At 39.4% G+C, this 18,267-nt stretch overlaps 1 protein-coding gene and 2 long non-coding RNA genes across 4 annotated transcripts; 2 read left to right on the top strand and 1 right to left on the bottom strand.

Moving 5' to 3' along the window:
* Nucleotides 1-3,835: 3,835 nt before the first annotated feature.
* On the top strand, nt 3,836-10,929 carry smad6a (SMAD family member 6a). The gene is made up of 4 exons (XM_026267509.1): nt 3,836-5,200; nt 6,245-6,301; nt 6,437-6,514; nt 10,162-10,929. The coding sequence occupies exons 1-4, from the start codon at nt 4,507-4,509 to the stop codon at nt 10,701-10,703; spliced, it is 1,371 nt and encodes a 456-aa protein (XP_026123294.1). The 5' UTR covers nt 3,836-4,506; the 3' UTR covers nt 10,704-10,929.
* A 703-nt stretch (nt 10,930-11,632) lies between these two features.
* LOC113105298 (uncharacterized) lies at nt 11,633-15,408 on the bottom strand. Its single transcript, XR_003292334.1, has 2 exons — nt 15,271-15,408; nt 11,633-11,997 (listed from the first exon to the last, which is right to left on the bottom strand). It is a non-coding gene; the product is annotated as an uncharacterized LOC113105298 (long non-coding RNA).
* Nucleotides 11,930-15,390, top strand: LOC113105299 (uncharacterized). Of its 2 annotated transcripts, none has more exons than XR_003292336.1 (3): nt 11,930-11,979; nt 12,288-12,388; nt 15,302-15,390. It is a non-coding gene; the product is annotated as an uncharacterized LOC113105299 (long non-coding RNA). The 2 variants fall into 2 exon arrangements; XR_003292335.1 differs by having other exon boundaries at nt 11,933-11,979; nt 12,285-12,388.
* Nucleotides 15,409-18,267: the final 2,859 nt, after the last annotated feature.

Below are 18,267 nucleotides of genomic sequence, written 5' to 3'. Positions count from 1 at the left end.
AGGTCCACAGCTGGGTGCGTTTTTACCTGTCTTGTTGTAATCATTTAGTCTAGTGTGCCACTGTGAAGATAATAGTTCTGAAATGACGAGGCACAAGATAACTTTATTTGCATCGACTGTGCTGCACAAATGCAAAGTCAATTGCACGCTAAGTGAAGTAAACTCTTTGTTTACTCACACAAGTAAGAGTAAGAGCTCTATCTCTCTCTCTCTCTCTCTCTCTCTCTCTCTCTCTCTCTCTCTCTCTCTCTCGTCTGGAAGTTTATGGCCTGCTTCATCGGCGCCAGGCGCTCTGAGACTAGACTAGACTACAATCAGCTCAGCAACAGAGTGGTCTGATCTCGCTGAGTTTCTCTCCCTTTCCTCTGTTTTTAGCCCACTTCCTTCCTTGGGTTCTGAGATATTCTCTTTTCGCTCGTAGAGCCAACAACAGGCATGCTTATAAAACACACAAAGTGAATGGACGGAGTCAGCTTTGCACAGCGAGGCAGAGACTGTTGTGTATTCAAAGAGGAAACAATCTGAAATACGTATTCCCTGCATATGCTGTTTAACTACAAGAATAAATTGTATAATGTCGGTTGTTCTTTCTGTGTTCTTTTAATGAATCTAAGTAAATAAAGCAACTCTTTGCGATGTTATTAGCTTAAAACAGTTTTTTTCCCATGTAGATCATAGAGCTAGTGTTTATTTGCACCATCTTGAAGAACAGAATATTCTGGTTTAGAGAGTGCATTTTTTTAATATAATATATAATAAAATATGCATTATATGTTTTATTTAATTAAAATAATTTGGATTAAAAACATAAATGAAAACCAGCAATGATGAATATTCTTTCTGACTTCTTTGTTTTATAATGACAGTTCTGGTCTAGTTTTTCAGTTATTGTTTAGGAAGGACACATCATTATGCCAGTAGGTGGTGGCCAATGACTATCCTTAGGAATGAGTCATTTGAATCATTCACTAAACTGATTTATTCAAAATCTCTGACTCATTCAGGAGCAAAGCAAGTGACTGTATAAGAGAGCCATTTGAATCATTTTATCAGCCGACTGACTGTTCAAATTCATTCAGGAATGAAACAACGTAACTGCAAAAACAGACAATATAAATGGCCATACACAGTGTCTGATGTACTCGATATTAACTGTTGTTTATTGGAAAAAAGCAGATATATTTTATATATAAAGGTAATGTGGCAAAATAGTGCTAGTTTAAATAACTTCACAGAAACAGGAATTTATTGTTGATTACCTGCTGTGATCAACTTTTGCTCATGAGGTATCACTATATATTTTTAGCTGTATATATTGCTGAAAAAGAAATTCTAGATAAATTCTTAAAACTCAATCAATCACGTACTCTAGTACATGTGAAGTGGATCAAAAAAAAGTTCATCAAAGTTGTCCTAAGGCAGGAACCCATTTTGGTTTTAGGTTTTAGGACAACTTTGATGAAAGGTTTTGATCCACTTCAGTTGTTGACTAGTGTAGAAAGGACATGCTGTTAATTATTTTGGCAACGCAAATACACTGAAACAAAGATGTTGGTACAGCATGATGAAAACGTTAACAATTTACATTGAAGTTCAATAGTTAACTACATAAGTTAACATGAGCCAACAATGGAAAAGCATTTATTAATCTTAGTTTAGTAATTGTGACCCTCTATTGAATGTCTAGGTAACCTGAACTTAGGAGATCCAAAAAGGTCATAAAGACATCGATCCATATGAACCGAGTGGTTAAATCCATGTCTTGTGAAGAGATAAGATGGCTGTAAATGATGAACAGATTTAATTTAGGCTTTTATTTACATATAAACACACAAACAGACTGGATCACATTTGGTAAATACAGAAGCGTCTGTATGCGTAATTTGTGTGTGACGCATGAAAACCAATGAAGTTTGTTTTAGAATATTTGAGCTTCTGTGTTTACCATGTGTGAAGTGCTATATATATATATATATATATATATATATATATATATATATATATATATATATATATATTTTTTTTTTTTTTTTTTTTTTTTTTTTTTATTTAGATGTAAAAAAGACCAAATTAATATGTTCATCATTTAAAGCTGTCATATCTCTTCACAAGACTTGGATTTCACCACAGATTTGTGTTTTGCCTTTTGACCTTTATGCCTTATGAGTCATAACCTTTTTAAAGTCTTGGTTACCTGGATATTCCAAAGAGGGACAGAAACCTCTATATTTCAGAGATTAAGATTAAACTCCTATGGATTTGGAACAACATGACAATGAAAAAATTATGAAAGCATTAAAAAATTTTAGGTGAACTGTCCCTTTAAAAAAACAGTTATGGACCTGAGCTAATAATGAACAACTGTATTCTGTATTGTCAGCAAAGATTAATAACTACTGTAATAAATGTATTTGTCATTTTTAATGTTAGTTAATATTGTCACATACTGAAAATATTTTTTTCTGCTTTTGTTAAGGATATTCAATTTTGCTTTTCATATCCACATACTCCTGCCACGTAGAAGCATCACATTGACACAGTAGACATTCATTTAAGTCTCTGGCTGTCTCCGAAATTTCCTTGCCGAAACTCTCGTTTTGACTGCCAAAACCTTCCACAGGAGACAGATTACACTGTTAATGTCTGTCTGTGGCTATGACCTCCTGCTACCATAGGCCACACCAGCAGTCAGAAATAAGGTCTTTACCACACAGCTTCTTTACATTGTCGCATTGTGCATTCAATTGATTTTGAGACATTTTCATCAACTCATCCAGTCTTCAGCCTATATTAGTTGCACTTGTGTCATCTGAATGTATTTTGACTTTGTTTCTGTCTCTAGAGGATTTTGGCAGTATTCATGGCACTAGCGCCATCCAGAATGGAGTATGGACCCGAGGAAATGCCTTAAGGGATGTGAGTGCTCTCTTTTTCTGTCTCCCACTGTCTCGCCTCTTTCCCTAAGGTCCATTAGGAATAAGGGGCTTGTTGACATGCTATTCCTGTTGGGTCTTGCTAGACCCCATCAACAAGCCCACGTCTGTCCTGACTGGATGGAATAGGGATATTTTAGGGGGTGGTTTGATGCTGGTCTCTCTGTCTCTCTGCTCCAGACTTCTGCTGATAGACTATCTAAGAGACTTAATGGGAGTAGCTGCAATTATTAGCCTGACGCCAGGCTACAACAGTTATCACCCCTATGATAAGTGAAGGGAGAAAGCCCAAGGATTCTTGCTTTTGATGCTAACAGTTTGCAACAAGGGTTTCCACCATTCTCTATATCATTCACCAGTGCAGAATTTATATATATATATATATATATATATTTACTTTTTTAAACAATACGGTACAGTAAATAGTATCTATCCATCTATCCATCCATCTATCTATCTTTCTATCTATCTATCTATCTATCTATCTATCTATCTATCTATCTATCTATCTATCTATCTATCTATCTATCTATAATCCTTGCTATATGTACTCCGTTTTGTGTTTTACACACACACACACACACACACACACTTTAGCCTATAAATATAATTATATAATATGTACAACAATTCATATAGTGTGGTGGTAAGAGGCATACTACTAGTAGTATTTATATTCTTTAAAATGGTAAAACATAACTACATAAATTAATAATAAAAACGAGGTCTTATTCTACTGCTTTCATTATCACAATCACAATCATTGCAGCAGTAACATTTTGATGTTCTGTCACTGCCACAGCGCTCGCACGCGCTCTCTCTCTCTCTCTCTCTCTCACACACACACACACACACACAGGTACATGTTGCTCCTTTAAGAGTTCGGAAACTTGATACTGTGTTTGCGCAACAATCAGCGCGGCTCGCAGCCGCCAAAGTGTCTAGACGAGCACATGATGGGAATCAACCAATGGCTCCACTGCTCTCCTCGGGGGCCCCGTGTGTGTGTATCTGAAGAAGAAAGAGAGTGAAACGGCGAAAGACCATCGAAGAATCCCATTAATCTCGCGCGAAACACGGAACGAAACCTCAAGACATCTAACGTCCGTCTATCCACCCGGAACGACCACTTTGCCCCGTCGCAACACAATCATTTTCTTCCGCGAGGAGCGCGTGGAACATGAATAAGAATTATTGTGATCCATTCATGTGCTCGGCGTCATTGAACTGCTGAAGAAGGTTTGATTGGGGGAAAAAAAGCTCTGTTTGGGAGATTGTCGAAGATTTTTTTCTGCATGTCGTGCATTTCGTATTGTTCAACAAGAAGTTTCTCGTATTTTGGGGAATGTTTACAAATCGGATGCACCGCGCTATCGTTATTATAGCTATCTATTTGCTACAGTGCTGATATATTGTAGCAGCGGAGTCTAATGTTGGGTTTTGCTCAGGCTCTGCTTGGCTGTGCATGTGAGCACAGATCATTGATGTCGCACTGCGAGCGCACGAGCGTTTGGAGTCTCCGCGGCTCTGACCAAACATAGGAAAAACGGATGCAAACTGTTTAAATTGTCGTATGTTCAGGACGAGACGCACGGGTCTGGTTCGGCGACTCTGGAGAAGCCGTTTTGTCACCGCAGGTAAAGAAGGGGGCGATGGTGCTCCGGATGACTGGAGTGACAGCAACCCCGAGAAGATCGCAAGAACGGAATACGCACCGGGAAACAATGCAGGCTCCTTTAGCAAACGCGTTGAGGAACGCGAGGAACCGGGGATCCTTATTGAGCACGATGGACCCCTCAACGAGGGTAGCGAGGACAGGACGGTAACATGCTGTTTGTTTAGCGAACTCCCCAGAGGCAAAAACAGACTGGCTTGTCGCCTTGAACATAGGAATCACAACAACTATAGCAGTTTAAGTGGCAGGGAACGGAAAAATGGTGCCGTGACTGAGCAAGAACTCAAGAAGTGCAGTTATGCATTTCTTAAAAAGTTGAAAGAGAAGTCTCTGGATGTTTTGCTGGAAGCTGTGGAGTCTCAAGGCGGGATGCCAAGTGGATGTGTTCTGGTTTCACAGACTGAAGTGCGAATTGGAGGTCAGCTGGTGTCTCCACAGTACCTGCTGTGTCGACTCTTCCGCTGGCCGGACCTGCAGCTCTCCTCTCTCCTCAAACCGCTCAGTCTTTGTCAGAGCTTTAGGGCAGAGGACAGCCAGACCCTCTGCTGCAACCCCCATCACTACAGCCGCGTCTGTGGACCAGTCAAGGATGGTAAGGACACCTCTGAATGTTTTTAGTCAAAGCTAAAATGGCTTTGCTGTCCATTTGAAGTGTGTTTTCAGCCCTGCTTGTTTGCTGGTCTTAGTTGGTCTCCCAAACAATCCAGGCTGGTCTGTTTGACGCTTCTAGAGGAGTTTTGGGCACTTTTCGGAAGTCCATGTTTACCCAGGCCAGGAGACCATCTTAAACCATATAAGACTATTTCAAACTAGTGGAGACCAGCAAACCCTCTTACGTGTTTTCTGGAGCATCAAATCAGCATCAATTCAGGAAAAACTAATATAAATACTAATATGAATGATAGGGAGGGGAGTTGGACAGTGATACTCCTGTTCAGGAAGTGGAATTCCCATCTAGAATCCCTCTGGGATTCTCGATATCGCTGCTCCCTCCCTATTCACAAAAAACACTGCCCTAACATTGTGTATAAAAAAAATGAACAGTTGCAGATAAAGAATTGATTGAACAATTGTCTTTGTAGAGGGTCAAGAAAGAATACACTAATAAAAATGTAACATGCTGGTTTAGTGAATGCACAACCATACATGTACAAGTAAATGTCTAAAGCAGTATGAATTGCATACTAAAGTGCATGAGACCTTGACATGCATACACAATGTTACTACAGTCCATTAGCACCAACACTAATAATTAATAGTTAATAGTTTAAAAGCTAAATCTGATACTTTAAGTGTTTTTCATGAAGTTTTTTAGTTCTCTGCTTTAGCAAAATTGCAGTGTTTCCACCCACTGTTATAAAGTGATTCAGAACAGGTCACTTTTGATTGGATTCCATGCATTCCTGGCACATGACGACACATCCATTGTCTTTTGATGGATGCTCTTCGTCACCTGTTATTTCCATACCAGCTGGGAACGTTCTCATTTGCTGGAGAAACTGTGCCAAGTGCTGTTACAGTATTAGATCTTTAAGTCTAGGTCTGGTCATATAGCCTTGAAAAGTCAGAGATGTGTTCAGCTTTAAATGGATGCTTAATTTAAAGAAAACTTTAACTCAGGTCTCCCTATTTTCAGACACACCGCCTCCTCCCTACTCCCATTTCTCCCCCTTACCAGTTCAAAAGCCACTGAGTAAGTAATTTTCTCTTTCTCACTTAAAGTAAGCAAAGATTCCTTGAAATAACAAATGATATTTTAGCCCTATATGTCATTTTCTCAGTAGTCAAATGGAGAAAAGTTTAAATTTTTCGTCTTGTCATTTTGCAGATTCTTCCCTCCCAGTGCTGCCTTACATAGAAACCGAAGCCACGTGTTCACTCGGTGACATGACGCTGGACTATTCAGGTTGGTGTGCAAGTCTAAAGTAAATGAATGCATTTAAAAGGGGAAAAAGTGTGTTCAGTAAATCAAATGTCTTATTCATATGCTTATGCTACACTTAAAAGGTTGTGAAAGATTTCTAATTCAAATAAATGCTATTCTTTTGAATGTTCTGTTCATCGAATGGAAGTTTCTAGAAAAATATTAACCAGAACAACCATTTTGAGCGTTAATAATTAGCACCAAATGTTATGCTGCTGAAAATTCAGCATTGCTATCACATGAATAAATTAAAATATATACAATTTTAAATCAATAAAAATAATTTTAAGTATATAAATATAGAAAACTTCATATTGTAATCATATTTCACAGTATTTCTGCTTTTACTTTTTTATTATTATTATTATTAAAAATGCAGACATGGTTGGCATAAGAGACTTCTTTCAAAAACAGTCTTCTTTTTTAATAAATAAATGTTAATGTGTTGAATGTGATGCTTTGGTTTGGACCTAAGGTTGCTGGCTGTTTTCAGAGCTGCTACATGTAAAACGGTTAGCTTATCCATGTTATTTTTTTGTTAGCATTTGGTCAGCTAAGCATTCCTCTCTCTCTATCATACACACGTACATTCACCTTAAAGTCCAAAAGTAAATTCTCAGTGCTTAATTAATGGTTCTTGAAGTAGTGACGTTTTTGCTTTCCTTCACTCTGTATGTTCAAGGGTATTTTTAATATGATGAACACGTTACACTTTTCTCTGGAGATTCATTCACATAATTGTTGACTTTCTCCAGTTTGAATGTGACATCTAGATGTGCCGTATGCAAATAGCTAAAACTTTTTAGACGTTATCCACCAACTTTTCAGCACTGAGTCAAAATTAGATTATGAGCAACAATGGGCAGTTTTGTCAGGAGGCTGACTGGGGGACTCTTATCTGCTGTGTGTCTCACAGCTCTCTACTTATTATTACCCAACATATAGAGCTCTGGAGACAGGGAACAAGATCCTCTTTTGGTGTGTCACATACGTTCTTTCCCCCATTATATTCATGTTGTTGCTTCCTGCTGAGTTTTGCAATGCAAGCCCTGGCACAGCCAGCCAGTCGCATTTTAAAATAAGGTTTAAATTACAGGCTTCACTGTGGCTTCCCCTCTTCCTGACAGAGCGCAGGCCAACACGCAATTTAACTAATGAAATCCTGCCTGTCTCTGCAGAGATTCTTTACAGATGTTGACAAAGAACAACTCTATCAATTGTTGGAAAATTATTTGCCCCTGTTTTTTAAGGGACACGCATATTAAGGCTTTTTAGATCTAGTTACTTTTTTTTTTTGGGCTGATTTATTGTAATTGCATTAATGCGTGATTGCATGTGTCTGTCTGCATATTCCTCTCAGTTTCTCCTCAGTATTGTGACAGGGAGAAATCATTTTGCCTTTTCATCCTGACACAATCTGTTAGCTTCATCTTAGATAGGGATCAATATGCAGTCAGTTCTCTTACCACAAATTCATCATCCAGTGGAATGAGCAGCAATATGACTTGCCAAAGAAAGAAAGATACTTCTACAATTATACCCCTCAGCATAAAGAAATGTGCGTGTGCCTGTGCCTGACTTTCATGTATTATGTCACTAAAAATGAAGCACATGGGATTGTTCATCCAGAAATGAAAATTATATCATAATTTACTCACCCTCATGTCATTCCAAACATGTATAACTTACTTTATTCTTTAGAGTATGAAAGGATGTTTGACTGTTTTGTCTATATGGGGTCCCCATTGACTTTCACAGAAGAAGCGTTATGTCATACGTTTTAAACAAGGGCAAGAGTAAATGATGATAGAAGTAAGATTTTTGGGTGAATTGCCCCTTCAAGTGTTATTTTAGAATAAATCTTTAGTTGAACAGAAAGAAAGAAAATTGTTGGCTTACTGTTGCATACGAACAATTACGACCGCTGCTATTGTTCTAGAGTTGTGAAAATACTGGAAGTGTTCTAGAGTTCTTTGGCAGTTCTCATCGTGGCATTTCCATTATCACCCCTCTAAGCTCCCCCACTATTCACTGGCTCAGTGGAAGGGTCTAATATGCGGAGGGAGATCTAATATTTGGCACAGCAGGACAGACAAGACTCCATCCTCTCCTTCCCCTTTCATTTTGTGGTGTTGGTTTAGGCTAGGCACACAAGCACCAAGAATGCTTTCGCAGGCACTAACAACTGTGCATGCAAAACAGAAAACATTCTAAAGGAGAGGTTGAACGTTCCTAAACATTATCATACACCATAGCATTGCATACAGAATTAAACTAGCCAGCAAATATGTGATTTGCCTGTTTTTGCATATGATTGAAAGGAGTTAAGTATGAAACTTAAACAATGAGGCAGTCTATGAAAATCAGATGAAAAGATTAGTTTCCACGGACATCTGATAGGTCTTTTGCATTGATTTCCAATGTTGCATAATTTTTCCATTGTATTTACTCTAAATCCATGAAGTTTTATGCAAATCTTTATGAAAATGATGTCCTTCTTTTGTCTTTTTTTTATAGCGTATCCTTTTTTATGCATTTGAAAGAACTTGCTAAGTGAGAGGCCAGAGAGTCTGAGATAATGATTGTGTATTTCCGTACCCCTCCTTAAACAAAACGTACTTCATTAACAGTGTGTCCTCTGCTGTCTGTTTGGGCCAGAGAGGGTTGAGGCTGAGCAGAATGAGGGCACAGGCCCAGGGCTTTAGATCTTCTCCCTCAATAGAGCCTGTGAAGCAAAATAATGCCATCAGTCTGTGTTTGAGTTAATCAGACTGGATAGGCTGGCGGCTGGGGGGTCAGGGGGTCGCGAGCCTTCACTGAGTGGTCAGAGAGCTGAATGCTGGCCCTCGGAGGGGGAGAGGGGGCCCTTGTCGGCCCCGCGCGGGGAGAGAGGAATGCTGAGGCAAGAGCGGGGGGTGTTAGAGTCAGAGATGACAGATTTTAGGCCTGTTAGTGGGGGTCGTTGCTTCTTCAGTTTCGAATCCTCCTGATAGGATTGGAGATTTAGAGAGAGCACATGTACTGTATGAGGGAGCTGATATGAGAGTGGTCAAAACATTGACATTACTTGACACGACAGCACATTACTGAGGAAATAAGCATGTCCCTGGGGCACTGGTGGCTTTCAGAAACACAAAATCTGTTGTAACCTGACAATAAAAAAAAAATAAAAAAAAGTATACAGACATATTATTTAATAATAAAAATACTTATCTCTGATTATAGCAACACTGCTTTAATCGTTATTATCCAGTATTATAGTAATATCAACCTCAACCACAAAAATAATTATGCACGTTTTTTTTTTTTAAGAAAATAAGTGAAATAACTTTTACAGTTTTATTAAATTAATTCAATTTCAATATATATTATATTTATTTACAGAAAAAAAAAACTAATTTATTTTATTAATTAGTTGATTTAATAGGGACAATACATGTTAGTATATCAAAATATAAACATGACAGATTACAGAAACATTGTTAAAATCATTGCTATCCAGTATTATTTTTAGTAATATTAACAACAACAATAATAATCATGACACTGTTTCATATACTTTAAATAATATTTGTTTTTGTTTTTTGAAAATCAAGTTTCTTACGTTTTAGTTTTTTTTCACTCCACAGATGCCAGTATGTCTCCCTCCTCCCGAGCTCAGAACCACTGGTGTAACGTGGCATACTGGGAGCTTCGTACACGCGTGGGCCGTCTGTACCCAGTTCATGACACCTCTCTTAGCATCTTCTATGACCTACCTCAGGGTACAGGCTTGTGCTTGGGCCTGCTCCCCGTCTCTCCGCGTTCCACAACCGTCCAGCGCACACGTGGCAAAATCGGACATGGCATCCTCCTCAGCAAAGAGCCAGATGGAGTTTGGGCCTACAACCGCAGTCAGCATCCTATTTTTGTGAATTCCCCGACTCTAGAACATCACCCCTACCTGAGTTTGACTGTGAGGAGAGTCATGCCAGGCTACTCCATAAAGGTTTTTGACTATGAGAAGTCGTGCCAAATTCAGCTCCCCAGCGATTTGGTGCACATGGAAGGGCCATACGACCCAAACAGTGTGAGGATCAGTTTTGCCAAGGGCTGGGGACCATGCTACTCAAGACAATTTATTACTTCATGCCCTTGCTGGTTAGAGATTTTACTGAACAACCACAGATAATGTATACACATAAACAAATGCAGACATATACTTTGCTCTTACCACAAACGCTCAGACGCCCACAGCCACAATCCAAATGTAATCTATCTAAATTTAATATAAAGTTTTATATAAACGTATTATATGTAATACTTGTAAATACTGAGTCATTTTTACAACATAATTATTTATGTATGGTGCAATGTCTTTATGGATGGACAGAGGAAATAAAAACAAAAGAAATGCATTTCGGAGTTCTGTGTGGAATTTACATCTCTTGTAATACTGTACAAATGTGTGTGTGTGTATATATATATACATATATATATATATATATATATATATATATATATATATATATATATATATATAATATACATATATATATATATATATATATATATATATATATATATATATAATATACATATATATATATATATATATATATATATGACACACACACACACACACACACACACACACACTGATTTGTGTAATACTGCATCATTTTATATTTATATATCTATATATATATATAGCAATAGATAAGACAAATTTAAAGAAAGGACTATTGTTTCTCCATATGAAAATTTGAATAAAAGAAAATTAAAAAAAGAAAATTACACATGATCTGTAAAAAATAAAAATGGCAATAGATGTCAAAATAATACTTTTCATATTATTTAATATTACACATGATTAATATTAGTGTTGAGGTCAATCAATCAGAAAAGGGGCAAAAATTTTACCTCTAATTTAATTTCGCCCATATTATCAATGCTGAGCTTACAGTCATGAATTTATTACTGGGTCTTTAGTCGTTGGTGATGGATGTTTGGCTGACATCATGGATAAAACTATAAAAATGTTATGGGATATATAAAATATTTGCCAATGAAACATATCAAGGCTGTTTTCTAGAGATCATTTGGAAATGTCCAATTAGCTCAAAGCTCAAGTACTTTATTTGTCTGTAGAACAGGGCATTTAGTGTTCTTCAAACATCTCATCTTTTCATTAAATTTGATTTACAAAGTGACCATTACTTTGCTTACACATCACATTAAGTGTCACAGCTGTCTATTTCCAGTGTTGCAATGCATAGGGGCCAGGGAATCTTTCTTTTCGTGCCGTTGTTTGTTCTAGAGGGCGACCGCGTCGTGGCTAGCTTACTCAGCAGTCTGCCTGGCCCCACCTCATCCCTTTTAAAACAGGACTCCCAGAAAGCAACATAGACATTATCCCTGCGCCACGCTGCCCCGGCCGCCCAGCTCCAGACACATTCTTCAGCTCTGTAAGCACCATATTATGACTGTGGAGACAGAAGAGAAAAAGCACCTTTGAACATTTGTATCTGTGCAGGGAAACGGAAAAATGGAGGCATGTGCATTTAGCATGTCAAGAGCTGATGCTGCTTTTCAGGGTGGATTTGAATAGATTCAACTTTTTAAATCAACACTGCATTCTCCCACATTTCTCAGGGTTTCTCAGCAGTGCATAAAACAACATTCAGCTCAAATGATATTGCCTGTTCTCTTATATGCATGAATGTTTTTTAGTTTCTATCTCTAATTGATCTCATTTGTCACATTCTCGAAGCAGGATCTCTGGCTCTCGGCTGTGTTTCTGCGTGAGGTTTCTAGCCGTGGTGTTTTTAACTCCATGGTGGGCTGACCTGACCTCACACTGAACTGGATTTCTGAGTAAGTGTGGTGATTTTGGATCAGCCAGTGCTGCTCTAATTCAGTTTCTACCACACTTGATCATACCAGTTTGGGATTCAATCGTTTAACTTGCAAAGAATTAACTCAAATACTTGCCCTTTGTATATGTTTCTTTGAGATGGCTAATGTAATTAACTAGTGTATCTCATTTTGGCGATCTTGTGCTTTGAGTTGAAGCTACATTCGAGAATAGCTGAATAAGATAAATGAATTACAACACTAATTTTTCATATACTTCTGTTATTAGATTTACAATGCAGCAGTCACTAATTTGAGTGACAAACACTACATTTTTTTTATGAAAATAAATAATCTTTAGAGTAATTTAAGATAATCTACTAAAATCTATGAATGCATGATTGTTAATCACCACTGTAAAGTTATTGCTTGTTGAATTTGTGGAAAAAGCTTTCCTGATTCAGGCTCAAAAGGATCAACCCTTATTAAATCTCAATGGCACAATAGAGCAGTGAGGCCTCGAGGAAGAGAACTAAAAGAGATTAAACCACTAAAAAATGCAGAGATGCCATTTGACGTCACATAAAACATTTAATTACACATCAGCTCTTTCATTTTTTTCACCCACATGTCCCCATTTCCTATTCTTTATTCCCATACAATCTTGAAAATGCATGGTGAGTGAAACAAAAGTAGACAGCATCATAAATCATTCTGTCATCAGGTAATTATCTAAATATAATATTTAGCCTTTATTTTCTTTAACCCTTTTTCTTTTTCTTTAAATCAATCAGCAGCCATATAACTCTTAGATTATTTAAAGCATGTAATGTGTCTGTGATATATACGTTTGTGTGTGTAGAGTTTGGCGTGTAGGCATATTGGTGTTTATTCTTAATCCTGTCTCTGTTTTGTTTCTGTAAGCACTATGTCTGTCAGCCACTGTAGTAATTATAGTGAGACTGGAAGCCTGGCTCGGGACGGCCCGCTCCTTAAACATCCTTCAGACATAACACTGCTAGACCCAGATCCTGAAACCCTGCCAAAACCATTTCCCTGCCCTTTCACTTCTTTTCAAAGTCCTCTCTCTCTTCATCTATGTCCCCCTCTCGACTGAATCTCAAAAGCTCTTTGAATTACCCCAAACCCTTGGATAAGTATCTGTCTATGGAGGTGGTTTTCTTTTTGGGCTGTTTTGCTTGCTGAGGAAAAATATTTTTCTTTGCTCCATCATATAATTTTGAATTATTATTATTATATATATATATATATATATTTCAAGTACAAACTGTGTGCTTTATGAAAGACTGAGCCACTGTAGACTGTCCAGCATTTCCTGTCAATAGCTCTGCAGCAGAGAAATCAATATGGTCCCCATGGAGCCAGACACAGTTCTGCTGTTCAGCTCCAGTGTTTATCAGACAGGCCACAGTGATTATATAAAGAAGATAATCCATTCTACATTTTATTCCTGATGAGCACATAGTGGCATTCATCTGTCTGTGTGTGGGTGTGTATATCGGTGGGTGACTATTAACTTTCAGAATTCGTTGATAGCTTTTTGTTCATGTAATTATTGATATATACACAAAACATTGATACTGTATGTGAATATATAAGTGTGTGTGTGTGTGTGTGTGTGTGTGTGTGTGTATGCTCTTGTTTTTGTGACATATCAGGACACAACTCCTGTATAATGACATGGGTATGACACAGTTATTACATGGAGAGGGTGACTTATGAGGACATAACCCATGTCCCCATTTTTCAAAACGCTTATAAATCATACAGAATTAGGTTTTTTTGAGAAAGTAAAAATGCACAAAGTTTCCTGTGAGGGTTAGGTGTAGGGCCGAATATACAGTTTGTACAGTATAAAACCATTACGCCTATGGGATGTACCCACTTTTCACAAAAACAAACAGATAACTATAAAAAATGAGTTATTATGTTTTTATTGTGTTTTATCATGGTAGTTGGCTAGTATATTGTTGTTGTTATTTTTACCTAATCAAAATAAGCCAATTACAGTTTGATTGAGATTAATTGGAATGCACAATGAAAAAACATGATTTTAGAAAACCAAGTTGTTTTTGCAGTTAAGCTCTTCATATGTATATGTATTTTTATGTGTATTACTGATAAATGAAAAACTATTGACGAATTCTAAAATGAAAGATTAATAGCTGCCCACTGATTTTAGACTTTCTACTCCAACATTTCATTTTTATTTCAGCGTGTTACCTGTTGTTTCTTTAATTATTTGTGAAGTTAAGTAACAATTTCACAAAAAAAAAAATAATAAAAAAAACATTCAAAACTGTTTCAAAGTAAACCTTTCACCATTTTCATTGCACATTCTCATTAGATTAAATTACCCTTTAAATATATATTTTATGTGAATTTTTAGTGTTCAATTTCTATTCTATTCTATGGATTTTAACTAGAAAAGGACTGCATTTACAATCTGTCATTCATAGTCATGATTTCAGTATATTTAATTGTTATTATTTTGTATCTTGCAAATATATTACAGATATACAGATAGATTGTTTTTGTGAAAAAGTGGGGACATCCCATAGGCATAATGGTTTTATACTGTACAAACTGTATATTCGGCCCTACACCTAACCCTCACAGGAAACTTTGTGCATTTTTACTTTCTCAAAAAAAGTCATTCTGTATGATTTATAAGTGTTTTGAAAAATGGGGACATGGGTTATATCCTCATAAGTCACCCTCTCCTTGTAACACCTGTGTCTTACCCATGTCATTATACAGAGTTGTGTCCTGATATGTCACAAAAACAAGAGCACACACACACACACACACACACACACACACACACACACACTCACACACACACATACACAAACTCTCTTTTTCTCTCTCCATTTTCTCACCTCTGCTCTCTTTCTCTCTCTCTCTCCACAGGAGGATCGGATGTTCTCGAGTCTCCAGGAGGGCAGTCGGCCGGCAGACGGACTGGCTCCACGCTAGACTGGGCATCCGTACACAGTCAAACATTTTCTCATCAGTTTTACTTTCACTAGCCTCAGCTTAACATGCTTGTTGCTAGCAAACATTCTCACACATACATATGTATAGACACACATATATACACACAAATACATGAGAAACCACATGCATGTGTTTGCCTTCAAATTCATTTCTGGTATTCATTATCTTAATCTATATATATATATATATATATATATATATATATATATATATATATATATATATATATATATATATATATATATATATATATATATATATTGTGACGAGTCAGCTGCCTCCTCCCTGATTGTCACCGGCACCCCGTCCTAAATCGCCGCCCTTCACCAGGCTCCCGACTGGAGTGGGTGTGTGAGAGGAGGGGCGCTGGACGAGTCAGGGCTGGCGGCGTGTGATGGGGCACACCTGAAGGAAGTGGAGCCTCATTACCGCCGCTGTTTAAAAGCCCAACGCGCCTCTCCTCAGGAGACCGGTCTCTTCCCCGTGCATGCACACTGGTGTCCTCGTGGGTCCAGGAAGGGTGCGTTGAGGGACTCCCGCGCCACAAGAGACGTGAGCAGCCGGACCCGCGATCCGGAGGAGAACCGCACCCGTTTACACGGCCGACGGGCCAGGATGCCGGGCCGTCCATCCCCTACCAGCGCCGCGGCCGACGAGAGAGACGCGGCCGCTAGGAGAAGCCGCCGCCCCTCGCGCCCCGGACCAAGGAGGGGAGCGCGTGCGGCCGCCGGACTCCGCCCCTTGCCTGGACCCTTCCTCAATGAACACTGCCCGACCCACACGAACCCCGCAGCACAACGAGGACACCAGATTCCCGGTTATTTTGGACACTTTCCCCCTTTGGCCACTTTTATTCCCTTTGTTTTATGATTTCTGTTAATAAAAGCCTCTCCGAGGCCTGACGCCACGCCCACTGTGTCTGTCTTGTGCTCCTCCCGTGACACTGGTGGAGAATGCGGGCAGGCGGAGCCTAGACAGCGCAGTTGGGAAACGTCTGGTGACGTCACCCCCTCTCGCTTGCAAACGTTCGTGAGAACCCAGACTGGGACGGAGGAAAACTGGGGACAGCCTCCCAGCCACACAAGGGGTAAGTGACTTTTCCATTGTCATTTTACCCTGTGGTTGGTTGAGGCTGTCACTAAAACCCGGTTTCTCTGTCCCTGTTCTGGTGCGCTGCGAGCGGGAGGACCGCCCGGAGAGGAAGCCCCGCCCACTCCGACCGTTTGGAGCCTGGTTGAGGATGGTAGCACTCCCGTGTGGGTGGCGCCCTGGGGACGGGGATGTCGCTTGGGAGGGGGAATGTGACGAGTCAGCTGCCTCCTCCCTGATTGTCACCGGCACCCCGTCCTAAATCGCCGCCCTTCACCAGGCTCCCGACTGGAGTGGGTGTGTGAGAGGAGGGGCGCTGGACGAGTCAGGGCTGGCGGCGTGTGATGGGGCACACCTGAAGGAAGTGGAGCCTCATTACCGCCGCTGTTTAAAAGCCCAACGCGCCTCTCCTCAGTGGACCGGTCTCTTCCCCGTGCATGCACACTGGTGTCCTCGTGGGTCCAGGAAGGGTGCGTTGAGGGACTCCCGCGCCACAAGAGACGTGAGCAGCCGGACCCGCGATCCGGAGGAGAACCGCACCCGTTTACACGGCCGACGGGCCAGGATGCCGGGCCGTCCATCCCCTACCAGCGCCGCGGCCGACGAGAGAGACGCGGCCGCTAGGAGAAGCCGCCGCCCCTCGCGCCCCGGACCAAGGAGGGGAGCGCGTGCGGCCGCCGGACTCCGCCCCTTGCCTGGACCCTTCCTCAATGAACACTGCCCGACCCACACGAACCCCGCAGCACAACGAGGACACCAGATTCCCGGTTATTTTGGACACTTTCCCCCTTTGGCCACTTTTATTCCCTTTGTTTTATGATTTCTGTTAATAAAAGCCTCTCCGAGGCCTGACGCCACGCCCACTGTGTCTGTCTTGTGCTCCTCCCGTGACAATATATATATATATAGTATTCCCCTCAAGTCTAATAATCAAGTCTAATAATCCAGCACATTTATTGAATATATATGTATACACACACACAGATTATATTCAAGGATATGATTTCAGACAGTAATTAAATTATTTGGGCAGACACACATCCATATATCCACACAATTCCAACACATGATGATATGAAAGGTAACCTATAGACAAGCAAACAGGACATGCTACCAGGAGTTTGCAGACTACAGTTAAGTTTCATTCATTCACAGGTCATTTTTTATTATTTTTAATTACAGTGGATAAATGATTCTAAGTAAGTAAATAAACAAGTAATAACTACTGTAGTTCATTTAATAACTTGATGAGGTTCGTACTACAAGAGACAATAGTATAATATGTAAAGTATGCTAGTCTGTGCTATTTTGACAAGTCGTCATAATTTTTTTTTTTTTTTTTTTTTTTTATAAATCATCATCATCGTCATCTCTCTTTCTTTCACACTCTCTCGCTCAGTGAAACCAGAGCAGGGGGCATTCCTTCCTAAAATGGCTGCCTCTTCCTCTTTCTCATCCTGTGGTGTTACTGAAGCAGTATTTCAGGCCTGTCATAAAGTCCCTTAGGGATAAAGTATCATAACTACCTAAATAAGTGTCTCCAGATGATAAGATAAGTCTTAACACCTCAAGATTATAATAACATAAGGTCCTTAACTGTGCTATTTTCAATTGTATATGTACATTACACAACATATCATAGGTTTTAGATTCTGCATAAAATAGTATTTTCTTATTTTCAGAAATATTTATTTTGGGGAAACTGATTCTTGTTATCAATTGCTGCCACCTGGTGGATTCTGAGCTAACTACATGCCCGTAGGAACCTTTGGGAAGGAGCAGGACAATCC

The sequence above is a fragment of the Carassius auratus genome, chromosome 7 (genome assembly GCF_003368295.1).
Source record: "Carassius auratus strain Wakin chromosome 7, ASM336829v1, whole genome shotgun sequence".
NCBI lineage: Eukaryota > Metazoa > Chordata > Actinopteri > Cypriniformes > Cyprinidae > Carassius > Carassius auratus.
The sequence above is the reverse complement of the archived record's forward strand: the minus strand, read 5'-3'. Positions and strand labels throughout refer to the sequence as shown.

What these genes read in the sequence shown, in the direction of transcription:
- smad6a (XM_026267509.1), top strand. Translation starts at nt 4,507, where the DNA reads ATGTTCAGGACGAGACGCACGGGTCTGGTTCGGCGACTCTGGAGAAGC. An exon ending in CTGTGGACCAGTCAAGGATG is followed by an intron (nt 5,201 to 6,244) that starts GTAAGGACACCT and finishes CCCTATTTTCAG; the next exon opens with ACACACCGCCTCCTCCCTAC. An exon ending in ACCAGTTCAAAAGCCACTGA is followed by an intron (nt 6,302 to 6,436) that starts GTAAGTAATTTT and finishes GTCATTTTGCAG; the next exon opens with ATTCTTCCCTCCCAGTGCTG.